The 22747-nt window shown below is 40.1% G+C and overlaps 1 protein-coding gene across 6 annotated transcripts in view; it reads right to left on the bottom strand.

Annotated features, from left to right (window-relative positions):
* ARHGEF10 (Rho guanine nucleotide exchange factor 10) overlaps positions 1 to 22747 on the bottom strand; it is a 180244-nt gene that overhangs the window by 102437 nt on the left and 55060 nt on the right. For all 6 annotated transcript variants that reach the window (XM_043542338.1, XM_043542336.1, XM_043542335.1 and 3 more), the window contains exons 3-7: positions 8292 to 8453; positions 6247 to 6537; positions 5062 to 5128; positions 4413 to 4492; positions 2107 to 2163 (exon numbers count right to left, since the gene is read on the bottom strand). In XM_043542338.1, the coding sequence (XP_043398273.1) occupies positions 2107 to 2163; positions 4413 to 4492; positions 5062 to 5128; positions 6247 to 6537; positions 8292 to 8453 (657 nt within the window). The remainder of the gene's footprint in view (positions 1 to 2106; positions 2164 to 4412; positions 4493 to 5061; positions 5129 to 6246; positions 6538 to 8291; positions 8454 to 22747) is intronic.

Below are 22747 nucleotides of genomic sequence, written 5' to 3'. Positions count from 1 at the left end.
TCAGCACACCTGACCAGCACTTCGGAGACAATGTTTGATTTATGCAACAGTCTACAAAAAAGAGACAAGATTTAGGTTATATGTAAATGACAAATTGTTTCAGAGAAAAAAATGACTTTATTTTTGCACATTTGAATAGTCCAATACTTATTAAATTCAAAAACTAAAATTTGACAAGTAATAGTTTTGTAATATTAATTAATATTACTTAAACTAAGCATTTGGTATTAACAAAAAGTGAACTCCTGGAAATGCTGAAACTCAACTTTTGAATCTAGCTTGGTTTTTTCCATAAATATAGAATCTGTTCTTAAACACACACTTCTTGAACGGCACTGCTCCAGAAAAACAGAGAATTTAACAAAAAAATCATTGTAACAACAGTGAACTCTAAAATTTGTGGATCACATATAGTTAAATAGCTCTGATTTAGGGACCAGTCCTGTAAACAATCTGTGTGTGAAACTCCCACTGATTCCAAGGGGAGATCTGCACAATAGAGCACTTATGAGAGGGGGCCATAGGCCCCAGTTCCACAATGACAGCAGTGTGGGTAGACCCTGCCCCCAAGCTAAACTCCAGTGAATTCAATGGATCTGCCTGAATTGCAGAATGGGAGCCTCAGATATGGGAAATTCATGAGACAGGGACAGTCTCTTCCTGTTAAAACGCATATAGATTGAGGATTATAAAGGTACAAACATTACTACAAACAGCACATATTCTAAACTCCTAATACTATTCATTGTTAAATATGGTGTGATTGCTTTAAAAGTTCCTTATACATTCAAGAAATTAATTCATCCAATAGGATAAATATGCATTCCCAACCTGTTCTCAATTTAAAAAGAAACAAATCCTTAAATGTTAATTGCAAAATGATCAGTTCAGGTGGTCACAAAAAACAGGTTTTTTCCCTTATAGAAAGTTTAGATTTTTCAGCTAAAAATAGAAAGCTGAAAATTTTCAGCTGAAAACATTTGATTTAAAACCAAAGAGTTTGATTCAGATTTGATTGCAGTTCAGGTGCCTCGTGCCTCATTCTCTTCTATGGGTTGGGCTCAGATACTGAACTACATCTTGGTCTCCTCTCTTGTGGAACCACCATGGTGCATCATGAGAATCCCTGGTCCTGGTGTATGATGGGGGATGTAGTCCAAATGGAGACTTCCCAGTAAGGAAAGCACCTGAGAAAGGTGTGATTTTGCAGATCACATTGTCTAATATCTTTAAACAACACCGCACCCAGCATTCCACTACTCACAATTTTCAAGGTAAAAACAAATGGTGCCAGGATTTAATCAAAATCTACTCTTGTCCCTCCATCCAGTAAAGGAGTTAGGTTAGTCTGGACTTAGAGTACAACTTTTCTACAGAGGTATACATAGGTGGGTTGCAGCCTCTTTGAATTTCTTCTTTGACTGATTGATGTACAGTAAGCTGTAGTAGTAGAGTAGTGGACTGCTGGGTACAAGGAGCTCATTGGCATGAGTTCTCCTCCTGATTTATGATGTTAAAAAAGAGCAGATTTTGTTTGAGACTTGGCTGCTGGCTAACTTTACCCTTGAGTGGATTGACTTGCCAGGAAGTCAGCAGCTAGAGCTTTAGACATCAGAAAGCTCCTCCGCATTTAGATATCAGGTGCTATTCTACCTCAGCATGCTCAGCGACCTTCACCCAAGAAGATCCCCAAGTCTTGTGGTTTTGAAAATACTCTTTTAGGCCAGTTCTCTGTATAATTCTAGATTTTTTTAATAACAACAATGCTCAAGGGGCAAGACTGTGACTGTGGCAGAGATCTGAATGTTCAAAATGGTCCCTTCTGGCTTTGGAATCTATGAATCAGGCCTTTGAACAGCATAACAGAAGAGGCTTTTGCAGGCAAATTTTGACAGGCATAGTCCTTAATTTGGAACTTCGTAGGACTTGATGATTTCTGACACAATGTTAATGGCATTTACATGCAGATTGGCGTATGTAACCTACACCTGTCTGTCTGTCTGATACAAATGCCCCTGGATCATATTATAGTTTTATGTGTGCGTTAAAATAAAACCCGTGATTGTATTAAATCATCATCATCTAAGTTCCCACATAAACTCAAACCTGGTTCAGTGTCTGAATCTTCTTTTGGCACATCGTCATAAATTACTTCATCTGGGTCTAATAACAAAAAGAAAAAACAGTGGGAAAAGCTTTTCAGATTTGACTCAGACCAACAAAGATCTTGGGTCTTATTAGCAAATTTGTGTATAATAGAGACATACCCTATTTTCTGTTTACATAGAAATATCAGCATTTTGCCAGTACTTCTATTCAATCAAATAACAAATAAATTATTATAATAATATTTATTATAGATATTATTAATCATAACAGTCATGGCTCATGTGGCCATCATCATGTGTCTGGCAGAAATTTCAGTTAAGCTGCAAAGTGCACTCAGGGGGCTCCCCTGTATATACTGCGATTCCTTTCTTGCTCTCTCCCAGCACTCTCTCATTCCAAATCCCTGCACCAGCACCAACCCTGCAGCTCGGATGGTAAGGTGATCTGATTTTACAAGGTGAAAAAATAGCCTATTGTCCCAGGGTCTGGGGTGGGCCAAGGGGTGTGGGGAGGAAGGAAAAGGCAGCCCACACTCATCCTTCTCTATTTTTTAAGCTTTTGTTTATTTCTTCCATTTCTTCACTTCCCCCTGACATTCACCACCCTACAATGTTCTCCCCACACCACCCCCCCAACCATGCCACAGGTATTCAGTTCTTTGTCTGTCTCATTCACGCTCAATCCTACATCTTCCTTCTTACTCTTTTTAGTTCCAACTCCACCCCACACCCTGACACAATCCAGCTGGCTCAGAAGCTGCTGGACATAATTGTGTACAGCCGGGCCACCAATAGGCTCACCACTTACAGAACTGCCTGGAATCTGACTCCATCTGAGAGGAGGGCTGGCAGGAGGGGTGCTCACTGACAATCTTCATCCACAGCAGGGTGGCAAACGTGACAGACATGGTATGTATGTGCTCCCCCAACCTGCTGTGAATTTCACTGACTCAGCTGGCCCATGGCTCTTTCAGGGGGCCAGGCTACAAGGTTTAAAAAAATCAGGGCAAAACATGGTCTTACATTAAACAGTCTGGGCAGGACAACAGGCCCTGGAAATCAAAGGATTCTTGGTTTCCTGGGACAGAGTCACTCTATCCCCAGCGACCACACAAAGTCGTTCTTTACCGTGACTTTAGATCTGTCTAGCACACACATTATCCATGGTATTTGTCACAAATTTTTTAACAATTTTTTCCTCCTCATTTATAACCTTTCGGGAGCTTGAAACTGAAATCTGTTTCATTGGCCAAATGTTTTCTCCTCCTTTGTGCAAGCCAAGTCAACTGTTACCGTAAGGTTGTCATGAGTGCTAAACTGCGGGCGCTGGTGTCATTGTCAAGAATCCCTGATATAACTCTTCAAGACCCAGACCCTCACTGGAAGTAATTTAATGATTATGTTGTGTAAACTAAGAAATAGGTTGGTGTGATGAAGTAATTCCCCACTCCTCCTAATTTCGATGTGGGGGACATTTGCAGACCAGTGGGAACCATCTCTTTGTCCTGGCTGAGCTATGTAACACCGCTCAGGCAGGGAGAATGCCTCTTTAAGCTACAGGTTTCAGAGTGTTAGTTAGTGTTTCAGAGCAGCCGTGTTAGTCTGTATCCGCAAAAAGAAAAGGAGGACTTGTGGCACCTTAGAGACTAATAAATTTATTTTCTCTAAGGTGCCACAAGTACTCCTTTTCTCTTTAAGCTACAGGGCCTCTTTCAATTTCCTGCCCTGAGATAGACTCATTCAACAAGCTAAGAGCCAGTTTCCCACATTAGGATATAGAGGGATTCATTTGGCCTGCCCGGAGTTTTTCACTCCCAACCTCGCCATGATGGATCCAATTGTCATACGTGGCAAATAGACCTGGGCAGTTGTGTAATGTCAGTTTCAGCCTCAAGTGACTCTACCAAGGTACGAGTACCCTCCTTTAAGGCAGGGGTGGGATACCATAACTGTCACTGTAGGAGGCCAACAAGCCTGCAGCCAAAGACAAGACTGGGGACTTAATGGAATCATTAGCGGTCATAAGCAAATTTCTTCCTCAACATACATCCATCAGATGGGGCCAAATTATCTCCCCAGCTACTGATACATGACTCCACTTACTTCAACAAACACTTATTGTGAACAGAACTTGATCCTTATACTAAAAATGGAGAAGTGTGGTTTTTAATTGTTGTTATTTAGCTCTGGAACATGTTTGAAAAATGCAGGAAAAGATAATGCAGATGTTCCCAGGCTGTGACTGATGATGCAGCTGACTCACCTACTGACCCAGTGACACTGCTGGGACTGATTGACACTTACTTTCCATCCATGATGTGTTTGCAGGATCTGCAACCCATTTGGCTAGAGCATCTTCTTCTTTACTGGCCTGGTTATCTTCACTTGAAAAAAACCCACAAAATAAAAATTAAAAATATTGCAATGTTAGTTTTAAACCATGTCAATAAGTAGCTAAGTTCTACTCACCTTTTCCCTCTCATTCTGAAATTAAAAGATACTAGAAAACTGTCGGATAGTTCAGACTTAATATGTAAGTTTTATGTTTTTGTTTTTAAGATCTAAGTGACTTAATATGGAATTAAGAATTTAACTTTAGCAACCCATTGCTGACAATATTAGCCTAAATAAATAAATAAATCACTTATTCATCATTTTCCAAAGAAATTCTTTGTGTTTGCAGTCTCCCTGTAAGGCAGAAAATTAAACCTCTCTCTTTCACAGTTGTCAAAGGGCCACTTGTAATGGTTTTATATGCAAGAGTTCACTCAGTGCTGATACTGGTACACAAACAGAGATGATTTGGCACCACAAAGCACAATGAAAGCTGAAGTTGTTAAAAACCCAGCAATGATTATATCAGGCAAGAAAAAATAAAACTAAAAATATAAAAGTAACCAATAAACCATCTCATGAATTAAGGATTTGGAGACAGATAAATGCTGCCAATTACCTATTTGGGGGATCCTCTGAGCTCAAGGAATTACTATTGCCATCTTCAGTTACTGACTGCATACCCACTAAAAAGAGTAGAAGAAAGCAGAGTTACCAGAATGCTAGGACTAAAACATTTTTTTGGTTCACATTAGCTTCTAACTTAAATAATTAACAATACTGCTACTATTAATCATCATCTGCTCTTATAAAATGCCCTTCATCTACAGATCTCAATGTGGTTTATGAACACCTCTCAAAAATAATTAAGCTTCTTCATGTTGTTATATCCATTTTGGCAATAGGGATACTAAGGCACAGGGGCTCAGCAAGTCAGTGGCAGAGTTGTTAACAGAACCTAGAGCTGGATGAATGACGGGTTTTTCAGTTTGCTAGCAGTTCCAAAAAAAAAAAAAATCTTTAAAAAAATTGGTTCAGGTGAAACTAAGTCTGAAAATTTAGAAAAATGTGGGTGAACTGAAAAATAATTGACAACTAGTTTGTTTCGAGTCAGACAAAATGTTTCATTCAACCAAAATGAACTGCTTTGTTTTGATTCTGGACACTTCATAAATGCACAAAATGGCTTTTAGTCCAGTGGTAAGGCAGTCTCCTGGGATGAGGCAGATCAGGGTTTAGTTCCGCCCCGCCACTACCTGAGGTGGAGAAGAGATGTGAACTCTGGTCTCCCGCTTTGCTCTAGCCTATCAAATAATCTGTTATGGGTCTCTCTCAGTCTCTCCAGGTGAAACTATTCAGAGAGAAAATAAGTGACTCTGGTGGTCAGGGTACTCACCTGGGAGACCCAATTTCATGTCCTTGCTCCACTGACTAATAGCTGAGAACCACTGGTTTAAAGAAACTGACTATGTAGAAGGATTTTTTGTTTAAAAAAATTGTGTGTTTGCTCGCTTGCTTTGAAGTGAACTAATCCCACTTGAATAGTGTTTTCTTAAATGGCCCATTCCTAATAATACAGAGTCCTTCATGGATTTTCTTTCTCTTTAATAAACAAAAATCTTTCTCAGATGACTGGCAGCGAAGTTCAGCTGTGTACTCTGTGATGGAGATGATTTTCAATTGTTACAGAGTTCCCCACAGATTTCAAGGAAGAGTGCTACATAAAAACGGAGAAGACAATATGGTTCACTGAAATTAAACTAGGTCAGTATCTGAGAGAAAGTAAATTCAAGAGATAGTGTACCTTCTTCATCCACAGAAACACTGCGTATTATGACAGGACTGGAGTATGCCGGCAGCATCAGCGGTAAATTGGATGGTACAGCATAGCCACATGGCACGGGAACAGAATATCCACCAGACAAGTTCGGGCTTGCATTTTCATCTTGAGGATTGGGTTCTGGTGAGGACGAATGATCCTTTTCTTGGATTGGTGAAATATTTATGACTGAATATGGGTTTACTTTTGTTGGAGCGCCCTCTGCACGGGATTCTGTTGTTTGTATTTTCTCAGTTCTACCTATGTTGTCATCCCCTTGACAAATAAAAGAAGCATAAGCTTTCATTTATCACATAAGAATATAAGAACATAAGAATGGCTATACTGGTTCAGACCAAAGGTCCATCGAGCCCAGACAGTGGCCAATGTCAGATGCTCCAGAGGTAATCATCAATTGATCCATCCCCTGTTGCCCATTCCCAGCTTCTGGCAAACAGAGGCTAGGAGCACCATCCCTGCCCATCCTGGCTAACTGCCATTGATGGACCTATCCTCCATTAACTTATCTAGTTTTTTTTTTAACCCTGTATAGTCTTGGCCTTCAAAACATCCTCTGGCAAGGAGTTCCACAGGTTGACTGTGCGTTGTGTGAAAAAATACTTCCTTTTGTTTAAACCTGTTGCCTATTAATTTCATTTCGTGATCCCAAGCTATTGTGTTATGAGGAGTAAATAACACTTCCTTATTTACTTTCTCCACAACAGTCATGATTGTGTAGACCTCAGTCATATCCCCCCTTAGTCATCTCTTTTCCAAGCTCAAATGTATATTGCACTAAATAGTAACTAGTATTTATATGGCTTCTGCCACTGGAGTATCCAAGCACCTTAGAATCTTTAAAGTATTTATTCTCACAGCACCCCTGTGAGTTGTGACCATGCTATTATCCCCAATTTATAGATGGCGAACTGACACACACTGGGCGGGATGGATGTCCCTTGTACCTTTTAGCCCAGTGGTTAGGGTACTCACCTGGGATGGGGGGAGACTTCTGGTTCAAGTCCCCCCTCCACCTGACAAGGAGAACAGATTTGAACAGAGCTCTGCCACCTCTCAAGTGAGTGTCCTAACCATGGGGCGATGGGATAGTCTGATGCAGAGCTTCCTCAATCTCTCCTGTTGAAGATGTTCCTTCCAGTTCGGACAAATAATGAAAGAGTGATTGGAGCAGGGAGGATGGGATCCTGGTTCTCCCACCTCCTAGGGGAGTGATTCTGTAGCCTGGTGGTTAGATCATGTCTAAGAGTGGATGGACATGGTGAATGCTCTTAACAGACACACAGGTCCACAGCTCCTAATGGTCAAAGAAAGAAGGTTTGTTTTCATGTATGGGACAAAAATATGCTCCATTTATTTCTAAGAGCACATCCACTCAATGCCACCAACCAGGTTGCCCAAGCTGAGTGAAGCATGCCCCCCTGCTGCCAAGTTGCCACTAGTTACGTCTTCACAGCCCAGGTCGTCAGATCTGGGCTGTGGGGATCACGCTAGCGCTCTGAAAATAGCCGTTTAAACAGCGCCTTGAAGTGGCTCAGGCTCTCAAGCCCACCCCACTCTCTAGCCTTGAGAGCCTGAGCCACATCTTCAAAGCACTGTTTGCGCAGCTATTTTTAGAGGGCTAGTGTGAGCCCCGCGGGGAGGCTCACTTCTGCAGACTGTGCAGACACACCCCATGAGGCTTCCCTAGGAATACCCACAGATAATCACTGTAACAAAGACCCTACCGTGACAGCAGATGCCTGCACAAGATAGGGATGAGGAAACCAGTTCCTAGGTTAGGTGCAGCAGGGGAATAAGAATCCAGTCAGGGACAATAACTACCCCTTCTCCTTGTTAAGTCCACAAGGAACTAAAGTATTTGGGGTAAAATAAATCACTTTCACATTCTGTCTATGGAAATATCTTTGTGACCTACAGCAATTTTGTCAGCATGAAAAGCATCTGATGAACATGGGGCTTGATCCTTACTTGAGCAGTACTGGCCTGGCCTACTGGACACAAAGGCTCACCTGTGGAGTTAGTGTCTTCGTGTTCTACGTTAATCCCAGAGTCTGAAGCAGGTGGCACAAGTGCTTGTCTGTCTGCTTCTGGTATTTCATCACCACTATCAAAATCGAATTGTTCCCCTTCTTCCTCCTCTTCATCACTGCCTTTTAATTCATTTTCTAGAACTGAGCAGAGAGGAACCATTTTTTATTAATGATTTAATGAGATGAGTAAGGGCTCACTGTTGTGAATAGGGGTTGCAGAATTAGGTCCTAGAATTTTAGGCTCTCTAGGACAAAAAACAGTGCTCCTTGATATATTTCTAAGATCATGAAGTTCTTAGTAATCTTTTTAATGTAAACCATGCCACGTAAATACATATATAATACAACATGTTTCTATTTTTAATAGAGACCAACCAGAACCAGAACACTTGTTATGAATAAACTTCAACAGCTTCCTCTGAAAACTTTGGAAAAGTTCAGATCTGAATCCAGATCCAAATCTAAACTTTGTGACATAAGCCCCTTCTCTCCTTATAGATTCACAAAGTCCAAGGCCAGAAGGGATCATTGTGATCCTTTGACCTCCTGTATAACGCAGGCCATACAACTTCCCCAAAATAATTCCTAGAGCATAACTTTTAGAAGAACATCCAATCTTACTTTAAAAATTGTTAGTGATGGAAAAATCTACCATGACCCTTGGCAAATTGTTCCAATGATTAATTACTCAAAACTGCTAAAAAATTATGCCTTATTTCGAGTCTGAATTTGTCTAGCTTCAACTTCCACAACTAGCATCAAATTGTGCTATACCTTTCTCTGACAGATTGAACAGCTCATTATTAAATATTTGTTCCCCATATAGATACCTACAGACAGTGATCAAGTCACCCCTTAACCTTCTCTTTGTTAAGCTAAATAGATTGAGCTCATAGAGTCTATCATTCCAAGGCATGTTTTCCAATCCTTTAATCATTCTTGTGGCTTTTCTCTGAAATCTCTCCAATTTATCAACATCTTTCTTGAATTGTGGATACCAGAACTGGACACAGTAGTCCAGCAACGGTCACACCACTGGCTAGATTCTACAGAGGTAAAACAACTTCTCTAGTCCTACTCAAGATTCCCCTCTTTATGCATCCCAGATCACATTAGCTCTTCTGTCCACAGCATCACAGTGAGAGCTCATGTTCAGCTAATTATCCACCACACACCCCAAAATCTTTTTCAAACTCACTGCTTCCCAGAATAGTCTCCATCCTGTAAATATGACCTACATTCTTTGTTTCTAGGTATATATATATTTACATTAGCCATATTAAAACACATATTGTTTGCTTGCTCCAATTTACCAAGTGATCCAGATAGCTGTGTACCATGATCTGTTCTCTTCATTATTTAGCACTCCCGCCAATTGTTGTGTTATCTGCAAACTTCATCAGTGTTGACTTTATGTTTTCTTGTAGGTCATTGATAAAATGTTAAATAGCATACAGAGTCCACTGAAAACGCACCCACTCAATAATGGTTCCCCATTTACATTTTAAGACCTATCAGTTATTCAGTTTTTAATCCATTTAACGTGTGCCATGTTAATTTTAGATCTGCCCACTCAAACTTTGGTTTCTCTGCTGAAACTGCCAATAACAGCACCAGTTAGTGCCAGTGTGACAATAGCAGAAACTCTCTTCACACAGGCCATCAAATATCTATCAGATGGTATTGAGTTGTGCTCAGTATCAGCCTGAGCTGGCTTTGAGCAAGTGACCTAGTGTGAAATGCTCTCAATTCTGTCAGCAAACCTGTAGGTCAACCGCACCCTGGTTTTCTAAACTCTGACCTTTGTAAAAGTAACAGCTGAGTCAATATAATTACCTCTCCTGCAACCAACCAGACAGGGAGAGCTCCTTGACTCTGTCCATGAAAATCTGGGAGGGATGAAGTGCAGAAGGAGGAGGTGTTTCCCCCATTGGCCCTTCTATCTTCTTGGCAGAGACCAGTCTCAGAAGGGTTTATGTGGCAGGAACTGGGACCCAGCTGCTGTCTGTGTCACTATCCATGTGTGACAGCAGCATCATGGATACCCCATTAGGTTTTAATTCTGCCACAGTAAAGCCCCCACTGTTGCTCTTACTGCCTGAGTTCAGAGAACTTAGTCAATGGCAGCCTCAGCTCCTACTGGAGCCACTGTGCCAGGGAAATGGTGGACACAGCAGCAGAAAGAGGAAGTCTGCTCAAGCAGTGGTACCTGCTTCCACCAATCTCTCTTTTTTGTGGGTCACCAGGACACAAAGGGTTGAGACACACCTTACCCCTTTCCACTCTGTGCCTGCCATAACACCCCATTCCAAGCCCCATTCCTCCTGAGGAGAAAACTGCCAGAAACCCCCATGAGATGGAGGTAATAATGAGTGGATTTTTTGCCCTGTTCCCACACACCCACTCTGCCTCCCCCACGCTTTTCCACAGCAGCAGGATGACACATTCCATAATATATTTTTAAAGTACATATTTTTCAATAACATACTAAGTGTGTAAGAGAAATAAAATTTACCATTTTTTTCTTCAGGTAATAGGAGGTAAAAGCAAACTCCTGCAGGAGTTATTATTAAATCTTATTAAATCTCCTGAGTTGTGATGATTTTATCACCATCTTCACCAGCTAGGACATGCTCAGTATCCTTATGATAAAACCCACACAATTCACAGCTCTTGACTGTTTAAGATTGTCATGGTTATAAACATTCTTGCCAGAGCTTCAGTTTCTTCAGGCTGAGACAGCATATTTTATGATTATACAACAATAACAAGACCTTTCACACAGTCCTTCTCTAGAGGGGAAAAGCTGACTCATTTTTTAAACGAACAAAAATGTATAAGTTGCCTGCTTACTATCACATCTTATGGTGGAGGCAACAGGACACTTAATTTCAAGCCATTTTAGTCATGTGCTTATATACTGTAAAAGTTACCTTTGGGGCTGAACCTTTACATATTTGTATTTGTCCAAATGTGATTTCCCCACCCCCCAAATTGATAAAATTCTACAAGGCTGATCCAGTGCTCATTGGAGGCAATAGAAAGGCTTTCACTGACTTCAGTGGGCTTTGGATTAGGCCTAGGTGGTCATTTTTGAGTTATCAGATCATGGGAGGGGAAAAACAGTTTTCAATTTTTTCAGGTGCTTTACTTGGTATGGGAAAACTCAAATCTCAATTCCTGTGCAAAGTCTGAGTAAACTTTTTTGTGTGTGTATGAAGGCGTCATGTCAGTGGATAAGTACAGCTGATAACTCACTGGCCACACCACAGCTCTTAATATACATTGCTGCCTATCCTGCCGATCTCCATCAAACCTCCTGCTGAGCTATGCATCTAACTGCTGGTCCTGTCTTGCATCTTGTGTAGCCATTTATACCTGAACAATGTTGTGTAAAACACTAGCAGAAGTGTGAGTGGATCAGGCCCATGAAGAGAACTTTGGAGCCCTGGAATAGCATGTGTCTTGTGACACTACCCCTCCCATTTCTTTATTTACACAGATGTTACAGATGTTTTGAGAGGGCTTGAGCTCAGGGCCATGGTACCACTGTCCCCCCTTTCCCGCTGATAAGTAGAGAATTCTGATTTGGTAGCACTATACACCTACTTTACACAAGGGTAAATGGTGACACATGGAGCCAGGCAGTGGAAAATCTGGCCCACTGAAAAGAAGAGGAAAAGAGAAGCAGAAGAAAGAAGGCAGAAAACAGAGAAGATTAGATATATTCATCTGGAAACAATAGGTTTAATGCACTATTCCATCACACCAGTTTTACAGTGATGTACCTCCTTTGTCTGTGAATGTAGCCCAGAACTGACAAGAACTGCCATCTCCAGAAAATTTATCTGAGACATTGCGAAGTGGAAGGAGAAACAGGGTGAGGGACTGAAAACGATATAAGTAAAGATTATGACCCAATCAGAGGAGAGTGTTCAAAAGAGCCTTAGTGAGTTAGAAGAATAAGTCTCATTGACTTTCAATGGGACTTCTGTTTCTAACTTACTTCGGCAATTTTGAAAAGTCCAACCACAATTTTTACAGCAGCCCCTGCTTTTTAAATAGATCGATTGCCCCATACCACATTTCTGAAATGACCTCTGCACAGAACTTGAAGAGCACCGACAGTTGAAGCTCTCCCACCCACACCAGTCCAGTGATGGGGCGAAATAAAGAGAGAACACTCCTTACAATATTACACACATTTTAGAAACACTAAATCTGTGGACCAGTGATTCTCCTTCAGGAAAATTTTAAAACTAGATTCTATCTTATGGCACTGCCACATTCCTTCCTTTCTTCTGTATGAACATGAACAGCTTTAAGCTATTCAAATCTTCATTTAAACCTTCATTGATCCCTTGAATCTAATAAGTAATAAAAATGTTACTCCTTTGAGTCTTTTAATCCTGAGGGCACATTGTTTCACTTGATGAAACATAAAAACCCATATTATAGCACAACGTAGAACCCCATAATTATATTTATACAGAAAGCACATCTGCCCTTTATATGGTTTTGAAAATAAGTATTCTTATAATTGTTTCAATTTGATTAAAACTATTTAAGAAAAAAATTATTTGTGGCTGTGTGCTTGTGAGCTAAGCAAAGGCCACTACCCAGCAGTCTTCATCAAATAGACAGAGAAGGACCAACTTCTGCGGTGAGAGAGACAAGATTTCGAGCTTACACAGACCTGAAGTAGAGCTCTGTGTAAGCCTGAAAGTTTGTCTCTCTCTCACTAAACAGAAGTTGGCCCAATAAAAGATATTATCTCACCCACTTTGTCTCTCTAATACCCTGGGACCAACATGGCTACAAGACTACATATACCAGAAAGACAGTGAGAGAACCCTCTAACTTACACCAGTTTTAACCACTTCAGTGGAGTTACATATGGTTTACCGTATCCAGAGAAAACTAACAGTCTTATGCACTAGACTGGGACTCAGGAGATCTAGGTTTATTTTCAGGCTCTGCCACAAGCTTCTGGTGTGACATGAGCAAGTCACTTAAACTCATTTTGTCACAGTTCCTCATCTGCAAAATGAAGGTAATAGTAGTTCTTTTCTGTCTTGTGTCTATAGGTTGTAAGCTCTTTGGAACACAACGGGGTCCTTATCTTGGTGAAGGTCTCTAGATGCTACTGTAAAACAGATAATAGTAATAGTAAAAGGAAAGGAAGACTCAGGCCCAAGGATATTCCATCATACACTGATCCTTTCTTTTCCTAACATGCAATAACAAGACACAAAATTAGTTATCATAATCTTTAGCAAAGCAATTTGTTTTCTTCAAACTTTGGAAATAGATCTCTGTTTATTAAGTAGGAAGAATTTGCCCAAGTAGGGCAGTGTCACTCTTTCCATAATCCTGTCCATTTAATTATTTTATAATTTTATCAGTGGAATTGTATTGGATTGTTCTGACTGATATTGCTTAAACTTGTTTGGACACTCAGGCAATCTAGAAGTTGCCAACATACCTGTTTACAAATAGATCAGTTAGAGATAAATTCAAGCTCTGGATCTGAATAGCCTCAAACTTAAAGGAAGTTCAGATACAAATGTTGTAGCCTGTGTGCCTATGACAGATCACACTAAATCTCCAGCCACAAGACACTCCCAAACTGTGGACGAGTTCATATCCAGGTCCAGACTTTGCACCCAAAGCCTATTTCATCTTAATGCACTGTATTGAAGGGACACCATCTCGTTAAAGAAAATGCTAAATTGAAATCTATGAAGGGAAATCATCCCTGCCCCCTTCTCCCTAGTGGAAGATCTACACCAAGGGACGGCAGGCAGTTGTACTGCTGCTGCTCTCTCTTGGGATTTTCTGCCAAGGAAAAGAACTTTGTTAGAAACGAGGCTCCAAAGACATTCTTCCACTGGGGGAAATGTACTGACTCAGCAAATCCCTCAGCCATCCTGGCCCCTCTTATCATGCCAGTTATGCCAATTTTTTCTGCTGCAATAATCCTCTACACACAAACAAACAGGCCACCAGGATGCTCTGCAAGGATTTATGAAGGCAGAAACCAGATTCAATCCTGAACCAAATCTGGCACTACAGTACTGTCAATTCTCTTGCAATACTTAGTGCATTTCAGAAAGCCCCAGCTCCTGAGAGCTTGTGAAGAGGTGAGACCCTCAGCTTTCTTTTAAAGAAAGTAGATTTTTAGCCCTTGTGGTTGCAGAGAAGAGCTTGAAAATGGGATCCCAGAAGCTAAATAACCACAAGGCAAATAAAAAGACCCAAAATATTTTATTTTAAATTTAGTGATTCTTAAGCCAATTTCATGATGATTTAGGGCCTGATTCATGATTTTGGAATGCTCATAGTTAATAATATGGCATCAGTATAAAATTTCCTTCCCTGTGTGACAACCACCACCTTAGATTATTAAAAGTTAGTTGGGGAGGGGGGGAGGGGGAGGAAACTAACTTTATGTGTACTTCATACATTTTTCTGAGCCTGAGCAACAAAAATAGACTAATCAGTTTAACTTTCTGACAGAACTGTGCTAGCACAATTCTACACTTACAAACACAGCTAGGGAATGTTTATTTGTTTAAAAACTATTTCCATTTGAAGTCTGAAAATATTATGAAGACATTTCTATTTGTCTGGTGCAAAAGCATATTCTGTTCCAAACATGTCGTTCCAAATTTGACCTTTGTCCCTTTGGCGTCCCTTTATATGTTATGTACATGTATGAACATACGAATTGCAGGATAAATGAAGGAATGCTATATTATCTTATAATTATTAACATGACACACATTAGTTATGACTATATTATTATAATTAGTTATAATTATGAGCAGTTTTGTGCAATATATTATTTAATGAAGTTACTTTCTTCAGAACAGGCCTCAGAAATAAACAGAGTATGTTTATAGAGACTTGGTTGTGAGTAGCTAAATTTAACATGAACTTTAGTGGTCTCCTTTTGGCTGTGCTGCCAGTTGGTACCATGCCCATTCAGTAATTCTGAATTTTCTTAAACTACATACAACAAATATAAAGATAATAGGGTACGTAAAGTGAACTCAGGATTCCTTTTTCTTGTTGGGGGACAGAGAGAAAAGTTCAGGGAGCACAGGTGGTGATGTTTTCCCAGAATATTTTTATGATGGTAATTTTTAGGGCTGACTAAAAAATTAAGTGATTTAATTTAAGTGATTAAAAATTCATCACAATTAACTGCACTGTTAAAATATTAATCGTGATTAATCACACTGTTAAACAATAATAGAATACCATTTATTTAAATCTTTTTGGATGTTTTTCTACATTTTCAAATACATTGATTTCAATTATAACACAGAATACAAAGTGTACAGTTCTCACTTTATATTTATTTTTTATTATAAATATTTGGACTGTAAAAAACAAAAGGAATGTCATCCACTTCGGAATGCTGCTCTTTTAAGACTTCTGAAAGCATGCTCCGCACCACGTCCCCAACAGATTTTGGAAGGCACTTCAGATTCTTAAACCTTGGATTGAATGCTGTAGCTATCTTTAGAAATCTCACATTGGTACCTTCTTTGCGTTTTGTCAAATCTGCAGCGAATGTGTTCTTAAAATGAACATGTGCTGAGTCATCATCTGAGACTGCTATAACATGAAACATATGGCAGAATGAGGGTAAAATACAGAGCAGGAGACATACAATTCTCCCCCAAGGAGTTCAGTCACAAATTTAATTAACGCTTTTTTTTTTTTTTTTTTTTTTTTTAAACAAGCATTATCCGCATGGAAGCATGTCCTCTGGAATGGTGGCCGAAGCATGAATGGTTAGCATATCTGGCATGTAAATACCTTGCAATGCCGGCTACAAAAGTCCTATGTGAACGCCTGTTCTCACTTTCTGGTGACATTGTAAATAAGAAGTGGGCAGCATTATCTCCCAAAAATGTAAACAAAAGTTATTTGTTTTAGTGATTGGCTGAATGAGAAGTAGGACTGAACGGACTTGCAGACTCTAAAGCTTTGCATGGTTTTGTTTTTGAGTGCAGTTATGTAACAAAAATATCTACATTTGTAAGTTGCACTTTCACAATAAAGAGATTGCACTATAGTACTTGTATGAGGTGAATTGAAAAATACTGTCTCCTTTATCATTTTTACAGTGCAAATATTTGTAATAAAAAATAATAATATAAAGTGAGCAGTGTAAACTTTGTATTCTGTGCTGTAATTGAAATCAATACATTTGAAAATGTAGAAAAACATCCAAAATAATTAATAAATTTCAATTGGTATTCTATTGTTTAACAATGCAATTAAAACGGTGATTAATTGCAATAAAAAATTTTAATCGCGATTAATATTTTTTTAGTTGATCGCGTGAGTTAATTGCGATTAATAAATAGCCCTAGTAATTTTATAAAACTTTAAAATGATTCAGCACTAAGAAGTCTGTGCACTTTGTTAGTCTATTCAAACACATTATCTTATTACTGTCACCCTCATCCTCCCTACCCATTTCCCTCCTGTTGCTCCTTACCTTTACTTACTGAAGCCTTTTTTTGAAATTAGATAATAAGCTTTTCAAGGCAGGGACCATGCCCTATACAGTTGCACAGCACCTAGTACAATGGGGCCCAATTCCAAGTGGTGCATTTGTGTTCTACAATAGTAAGTTACATCCACTTCGATATAAATCAACTGGAACCCAGTCAGTGAGACTACATTGCCAAAAGTGGATGATACACTGTAGATTGCCCACCACAGGGCGAGAACAATGGTGAACAACATAGTGGTGTAGTGATATACCTCAGGTGTAAATTGATCAGGCAACGGGTGTAAAAGGACATACAAGACACAAGCATAACTGAGACCTATTTGGAGGATAGTGGGAGTGCAAAATGAATAAGTTGTGCTCATCAATCTTCTTGTACACCCAACTTTTTTTTACCTCTCAGGTGTGTAGCTTATACTTGTTTTGCACACCCACTGAATGCCAAATCAGCACAAGTTTTCTTTGTCACTTAAACGCAAGATAGAACTAACTTACATTTAGAGCTCGCAGAAATTTACCAAATTCAGATTTTCTGACAGAAAAAATATTTTTTTTTTGTGCAAATGGTCATGAAAAATTCATCCTTGTTTGGGGGACAGTTGTACTTGCATGGCTTTTTTCAGAGTAACAGCCATGTTAGTCTGTATTCGCAAAAAGAAAAGGAGTACTTGTGGCACCTTAGAGACTAACCAATTTATTTGAGCATAAGCTTTCGTGAGCTACAGCTCACTTCATCGGATGTTCTTCATTGCTGAATCTAGCCTAGAGACTGCCATGGGAGCTGCAGATGCTTATTCCAGCCTCCCTTTTGCCCAATATATTTTTCTTTCTTTTTCATGAAAGCCTTTTGGATTATTCAAATATTTGAAATGCTGTGTGCCAAGATTTCCTTCAAATCAATCTCCCTAAATATTTTCATGATCTACTTATGGATATAATGAAAAGTTGAATAACCAACTACATTAATATGTTTACTGGCCAGGAATGCATTTAGCTACCATAAAAATTGTGATGTTTGCCAATTCACCAAGCTGAATCAAAGGAAACCAGCAGGAATCATGATCTCCTGCATGTTACTTAGCCTGGGACTATGCCAGAGATGACTTCATTGTCCCTCTTCTGAGAAAGAGCAGAGAAAGTGTTTACTGACTTACTGGCTTTCTCAGACCATTACTATTAAGGGTCAGATTCTGTCTAGTTCTTATATAGGTGTGCAGTGGCAGGGAGGAGCACAAGAAAATGGAACTGGGCCTTGAAAGGGCAGGCATCAATCAAGCAGCATTGGGGAAATATTGCTCTCAGCCACATGGGAAGTAGTTACAGTGAAGTAACAGAGCAAAATTTTGATAAATGTTGTCTCTTTCCCCACACCCATAGCCAATTGCAGTTCTAGGCAAGTGTCCCTCCCACACATTGCTTTTGATATACGAACAGCACTCAGACTGCCTTTTTTTTTTTTTTTTTTTTTTAATTATTTCAGCCAAAAGAGGTCAGCCATTTCCAAAAACAAGGCCAGGGAAAAATATGTTGTTCTGCCGATGTTACAAAATTCTGGTGACTCTTTCTTCAAAAAGCTCTAGCATCCCCAAGTGGAGCAGGGACTTGAAAATTGGCAGTGCCGGGTGGCCATTGTGTCAGGGATGAGTTTTTTGATGTTCCTGTGAAAATCCACCCCAATTTGGCCAAGTTACAAGCTTCTGAAAAATTCTAGTTTGCACATGCTCTTAGTGCTAACCAAACAGCATATATTCCATCCCCAGAGTGTCTGAGCATGCTCCCTCCTCTCACAGCTCCTGTGTGTCACCAGACTGCACATGTGTGTCGCCATCTCCACAGAGTGACTGAGCATGCTCCCTCCAGCCCAGAGATACCGGGACAAAGCTGGACTTCCCTCATCATTGTTGCTGAGGGCAAGGCACTGGAACTGAGAGCAAAGTTTGTCTCTCCTGCGTTCCTGTTGAACCCCACCCCCTGCTGCCTCCCAGGCATAGGATTGCCAACTGTCTAATTGCACAAACCTAAATACCCTTGCCCTGTCCCCTTCCCCACCCAAGGCCACACCCCCATCCTGCCCCTTCTCTGAGGCCCCACCCCCCACTCCATCCCCCCTCCCTCACTCTTCCCCACCCTCACTCACTTTCACCAGGCTGAAGCAGGAGTTTGGGGTGCAGGAGGCGGTGCGGGCTCTGGGAGGGAGTTGGGGTGCGAGCTCTAGGCTGCAACAAGGGGTTGGGGTGCAGGAGGAGGTGAGGGGGGCAGTGCTTACCTTGGGCAGCACCCAAAAGCGACCAGCACATCCCTCTGGCAGCGGCTCCTAGACAGGGGAGAGGGTAAATGGGGTCTCTGTGCACCGCTGCCCCTACCTGTAAGTATTGCCCCCGCAGCACCTATTGGCCACACTTCCCGGCCAATGGGAGCTGCGGAGTCAGCACTTGGGGCGGGGGCAGCGCAGAGACCCCCTGTGCCCCCCTAGGATCCAGAGAGATGTGCTGGCTCTCCCCGCTGTGCCGCCAGACTGTCAGTGCCAAAAATCTCCTGATCTGGCTGCGGTAGCCTCTGGGAGATAGCATGTGATTCCAGTAGACTGCTGGCAAAACCGGGAGGGTTGGCAACCCTACCCAGGGACAGACGGAGGAAAAGGAGTAGATTGGGACAAGGAGTCTGGTGAGACTGAAATTGGTGTGAGGACATAAAAGCATGAATGGATGTTTACAATGGGAGACTGAGATGGATTCAGCAAGGAGACTGGGAGCTAGGGGCTGGGCAGAAACTGAGCTCTGACAAGGAACTGGAGGAAAAGGAGCAAACTGGGACTGGCGGGACACAGAGACTAGGACTCGGAACTAGTAATTAAAGACTGTATCAGAATGCACACACACACAATGGGGCCAAATTAAGGTTGTACAAGCAACCTTAATACTGGCATTTCTAACTTCTGAGTGATGGACTTTGCAACCTTACTAATGATGTTCTTTAACATAGCTTTTGGTGTGTAGTGGAATAAATGTGAAGCCCTTTATAACAACAACATTTTTATCAGTCCTTAATCACAGAAAGGGGGTGGGGGGGAAATCACATCCTGATGTAACACTGCTTTATGCCAGGACATGAGGGACTTTTTGATGTAATCTTAGGAACTAGCTTTTATTGCAGCTGTAGTTGACTGAGCCAGATAAAAATCCATTTCTGTTTGCCAAGATAAAATGGATGTGGGCTTAGACCACAGTCTTTTTCAAACACAATGAAACGTGCGGTGAAACAAACTAAAAACTTACGGAAAACTGACACAAGCTTTAATTAAACTAGTGGATTAAACACACCAAAAAGTGCAGAACTTTGTAATATGCCTGTAGGCAGGATCAAACTGTAGTAAACTCAGAACATCAAGTGGATAGGATAAATGTGAGCAATAGTTACAAAGTCTGTCCAAGGTATTACCCATACCTTGGTTGGCATTGGTACTGAAGTCTGATTTTAGGAAACCATCTGTGAAATGAGTAAGTTCTGAACATTTTATCTCCCTCATAATTTTTGAGTCCGGGCCAGATTGTACAGCATTTATTCCTGGGTAAGCACTTAAAAATACAAGTAATGCCATTGAAACTACTTGCATGAGTAAATTCTCACCAGGGTGAGACAGGAATTCACAAGCTGCCCCTTTTATTGTAAGCTACTTGGAGCAGAGACACTCTGCTGTGAGCTGGTTTTGCACCCATTCCAATAGACAGGAGCACTCCCATTATCATCATTAGTGCAGAATTGAGCTCTGTATTTGTAGAATGCAATACATTGGGAACACTGCCCCTGACTGGGACCTTTGAATGCTATTGAAATATACATTTTAATAAATAAGTAAAAATAATACATTGTCTTACCATATGATAAACTAAATTATTTTCCCTCAGCTACTATTGCATACTCAATTGAGGGAAAACCTGTTCCTTTTAGGCACTTCCTGAAGAATTAGGGTAATTTTGCACTCCTATAACTTAAAAATAACCAAGCCAATACTTTAAACAGATATTAATTGCTAAGATGTAGAAAAGAGTAATATGTTTTTGTGATGTTGCCTTTCAAACCTTCTAAAATATGGGTTTATGGTAAGCTTTTAATTCTCTATGTCCAAAATGTAATTAGAAATGGGAGAAATTGGCACAGATTAATACAGATTGTAATTATCAAATACACTCTTTCCAAAAGGGGAAGAAGAATGAGATTTTAAAATAACTAAAGATGTTTTTATCTGCTCTTGTAGAGAACTATCTTCAACCCTCTTGGTAAGTAACAAAGTTATGCATTCCACTTTAAATAATGCTTTCAGGCCCTATCAAAAGTCCACTCAAGTCAATAAGAGTCTTTTAGTTGACTTCAGTGTGGCTTGGATCATGGCCTTTGCGCTGTAATGTGACTTTTTAAGCTTAAACCAAACTTAAAGTCTAAAAGAAGCAAAATTTAATATCTGAAAGGAATTGCAATTCAAATCAGTCACAGAAGTGTTAATACTAATATAACTCAAAGACTAGCAAAAGTATAACCATTCAAAGTCAGCTCATTTATAGATGTAAAGCACCAATGACCTGAGATTTTCCTTTTCTATAAAAACTTCCCAGAGTTTAAAGAGCCTAGGAAAAGTGTTAAACCCACTAAACAGAGTTGAAGGAACCTGGTAGTGATAGCATATAGAATTTAACCCAGGACCGGATTTGACCATTCATAACCAGAGTGTGCAAGGTCTTTTGAGTTCATCACATATAAGAAACAATACTGATGTTTAATAAGCTAATGAAAATATGATATAATCAATAAAAATGCTTATTTCGTAGATTCATAAAGCTTACGGCTTGAAGGGACCATTAGATCATCTAATCTGACCTCCTGTATATCACAGGTCATTAAATTTCCCCCAGTTACCCTTTTATTGAGCCCAGTAATTTGTGTTTGGCTAAACTATGTCTTCCAGAAACACATCCACTCTTGATGTGAAGACCAAAAAAAAAAAAAAAAAAGGAGAATTCACCATCTCCCTTGGTAGCTTGTCCTAAGGATAACCACCCTCATTGTTATAAAATTATTCCTCATTTCTAATTTGAATTGGTCTGGCTTCAGCTTTCTGCTTTGGTTCTTGTTCAGCCTTTCTCTGCTAGCTTAAAGAACCCTTAATTATCTGGTATTTTCTCCCTATGAAGATACTTATACACTGCAATCAAGTCACCTCTAAACTTTCTTCTTAATAAACTAAACTGATGGCATTCTTTTAAGTCTCTTTCAGTTAGGCATTTTCTCCATCCCACAAATAATTTTTGTGGATCTTTTCTGCACCATCTCCCATATTTCACCATTCAAGAGAAGCTGGTTAGTTAGCCAGAGAAGAGACTGTAAACTGCTCTAACTAGTCCTCTGGATTACTTGATATAGAATGAAAGTTTTCAGTCATATTTCTAAAGAGAAAAAGTGCAAGAGAGAGAGGGTCTCTATAGACAGGGTAGAATAACCATAGCACTAATGGAAACAGAAGCATGCCATAAATCAGGCTCTTGTTCTAGACCTGCTCTATGATATGGGAAAAGGACTATATGCTGTACAGGCAAACAGAGACTGGAGCTTTGTGACTGAAAGCCTCTTTAATGGCCTCTGTTGTGACAATTCGTCCTACAAATTTACCCCAGTTGTGAGCTGACCTGTAAAAAGCATGTAAAGGTTCATAAGGTGTTATAATAATCTCTAACAACAATGTTGCTGGGAAAACTTATGAAATAGAGACAGAATAACTGAACTACTCTAAATAGAAAGGTGAAGTTGATATGATTCAAGGACTGAGTAGAAATTATGCTGGTTAAAAAACAGAAGATAGGGAACCAATAGTTAATGAGCCAAAATTGGTATGTTTGATATTAGGCCTAAT

Source organism: Chelonia mydas, chromosome 3 (genome assembly GCF_015237465.2).
Source record: "Chelonia mydas isolate rCheMyd1 chromosome 3, rCheMyd1.pri.v2, whole genome shotgun sequence".
Classification (NCBI taxonomy): Eukaryota; Metazoa; Chordata; order Testudines; family Cheloniidae; genus Chelonia; species Chelonia mydas.
This window is presented reverse-complemented; position numbering and strand designations above follow the sequence as displayed.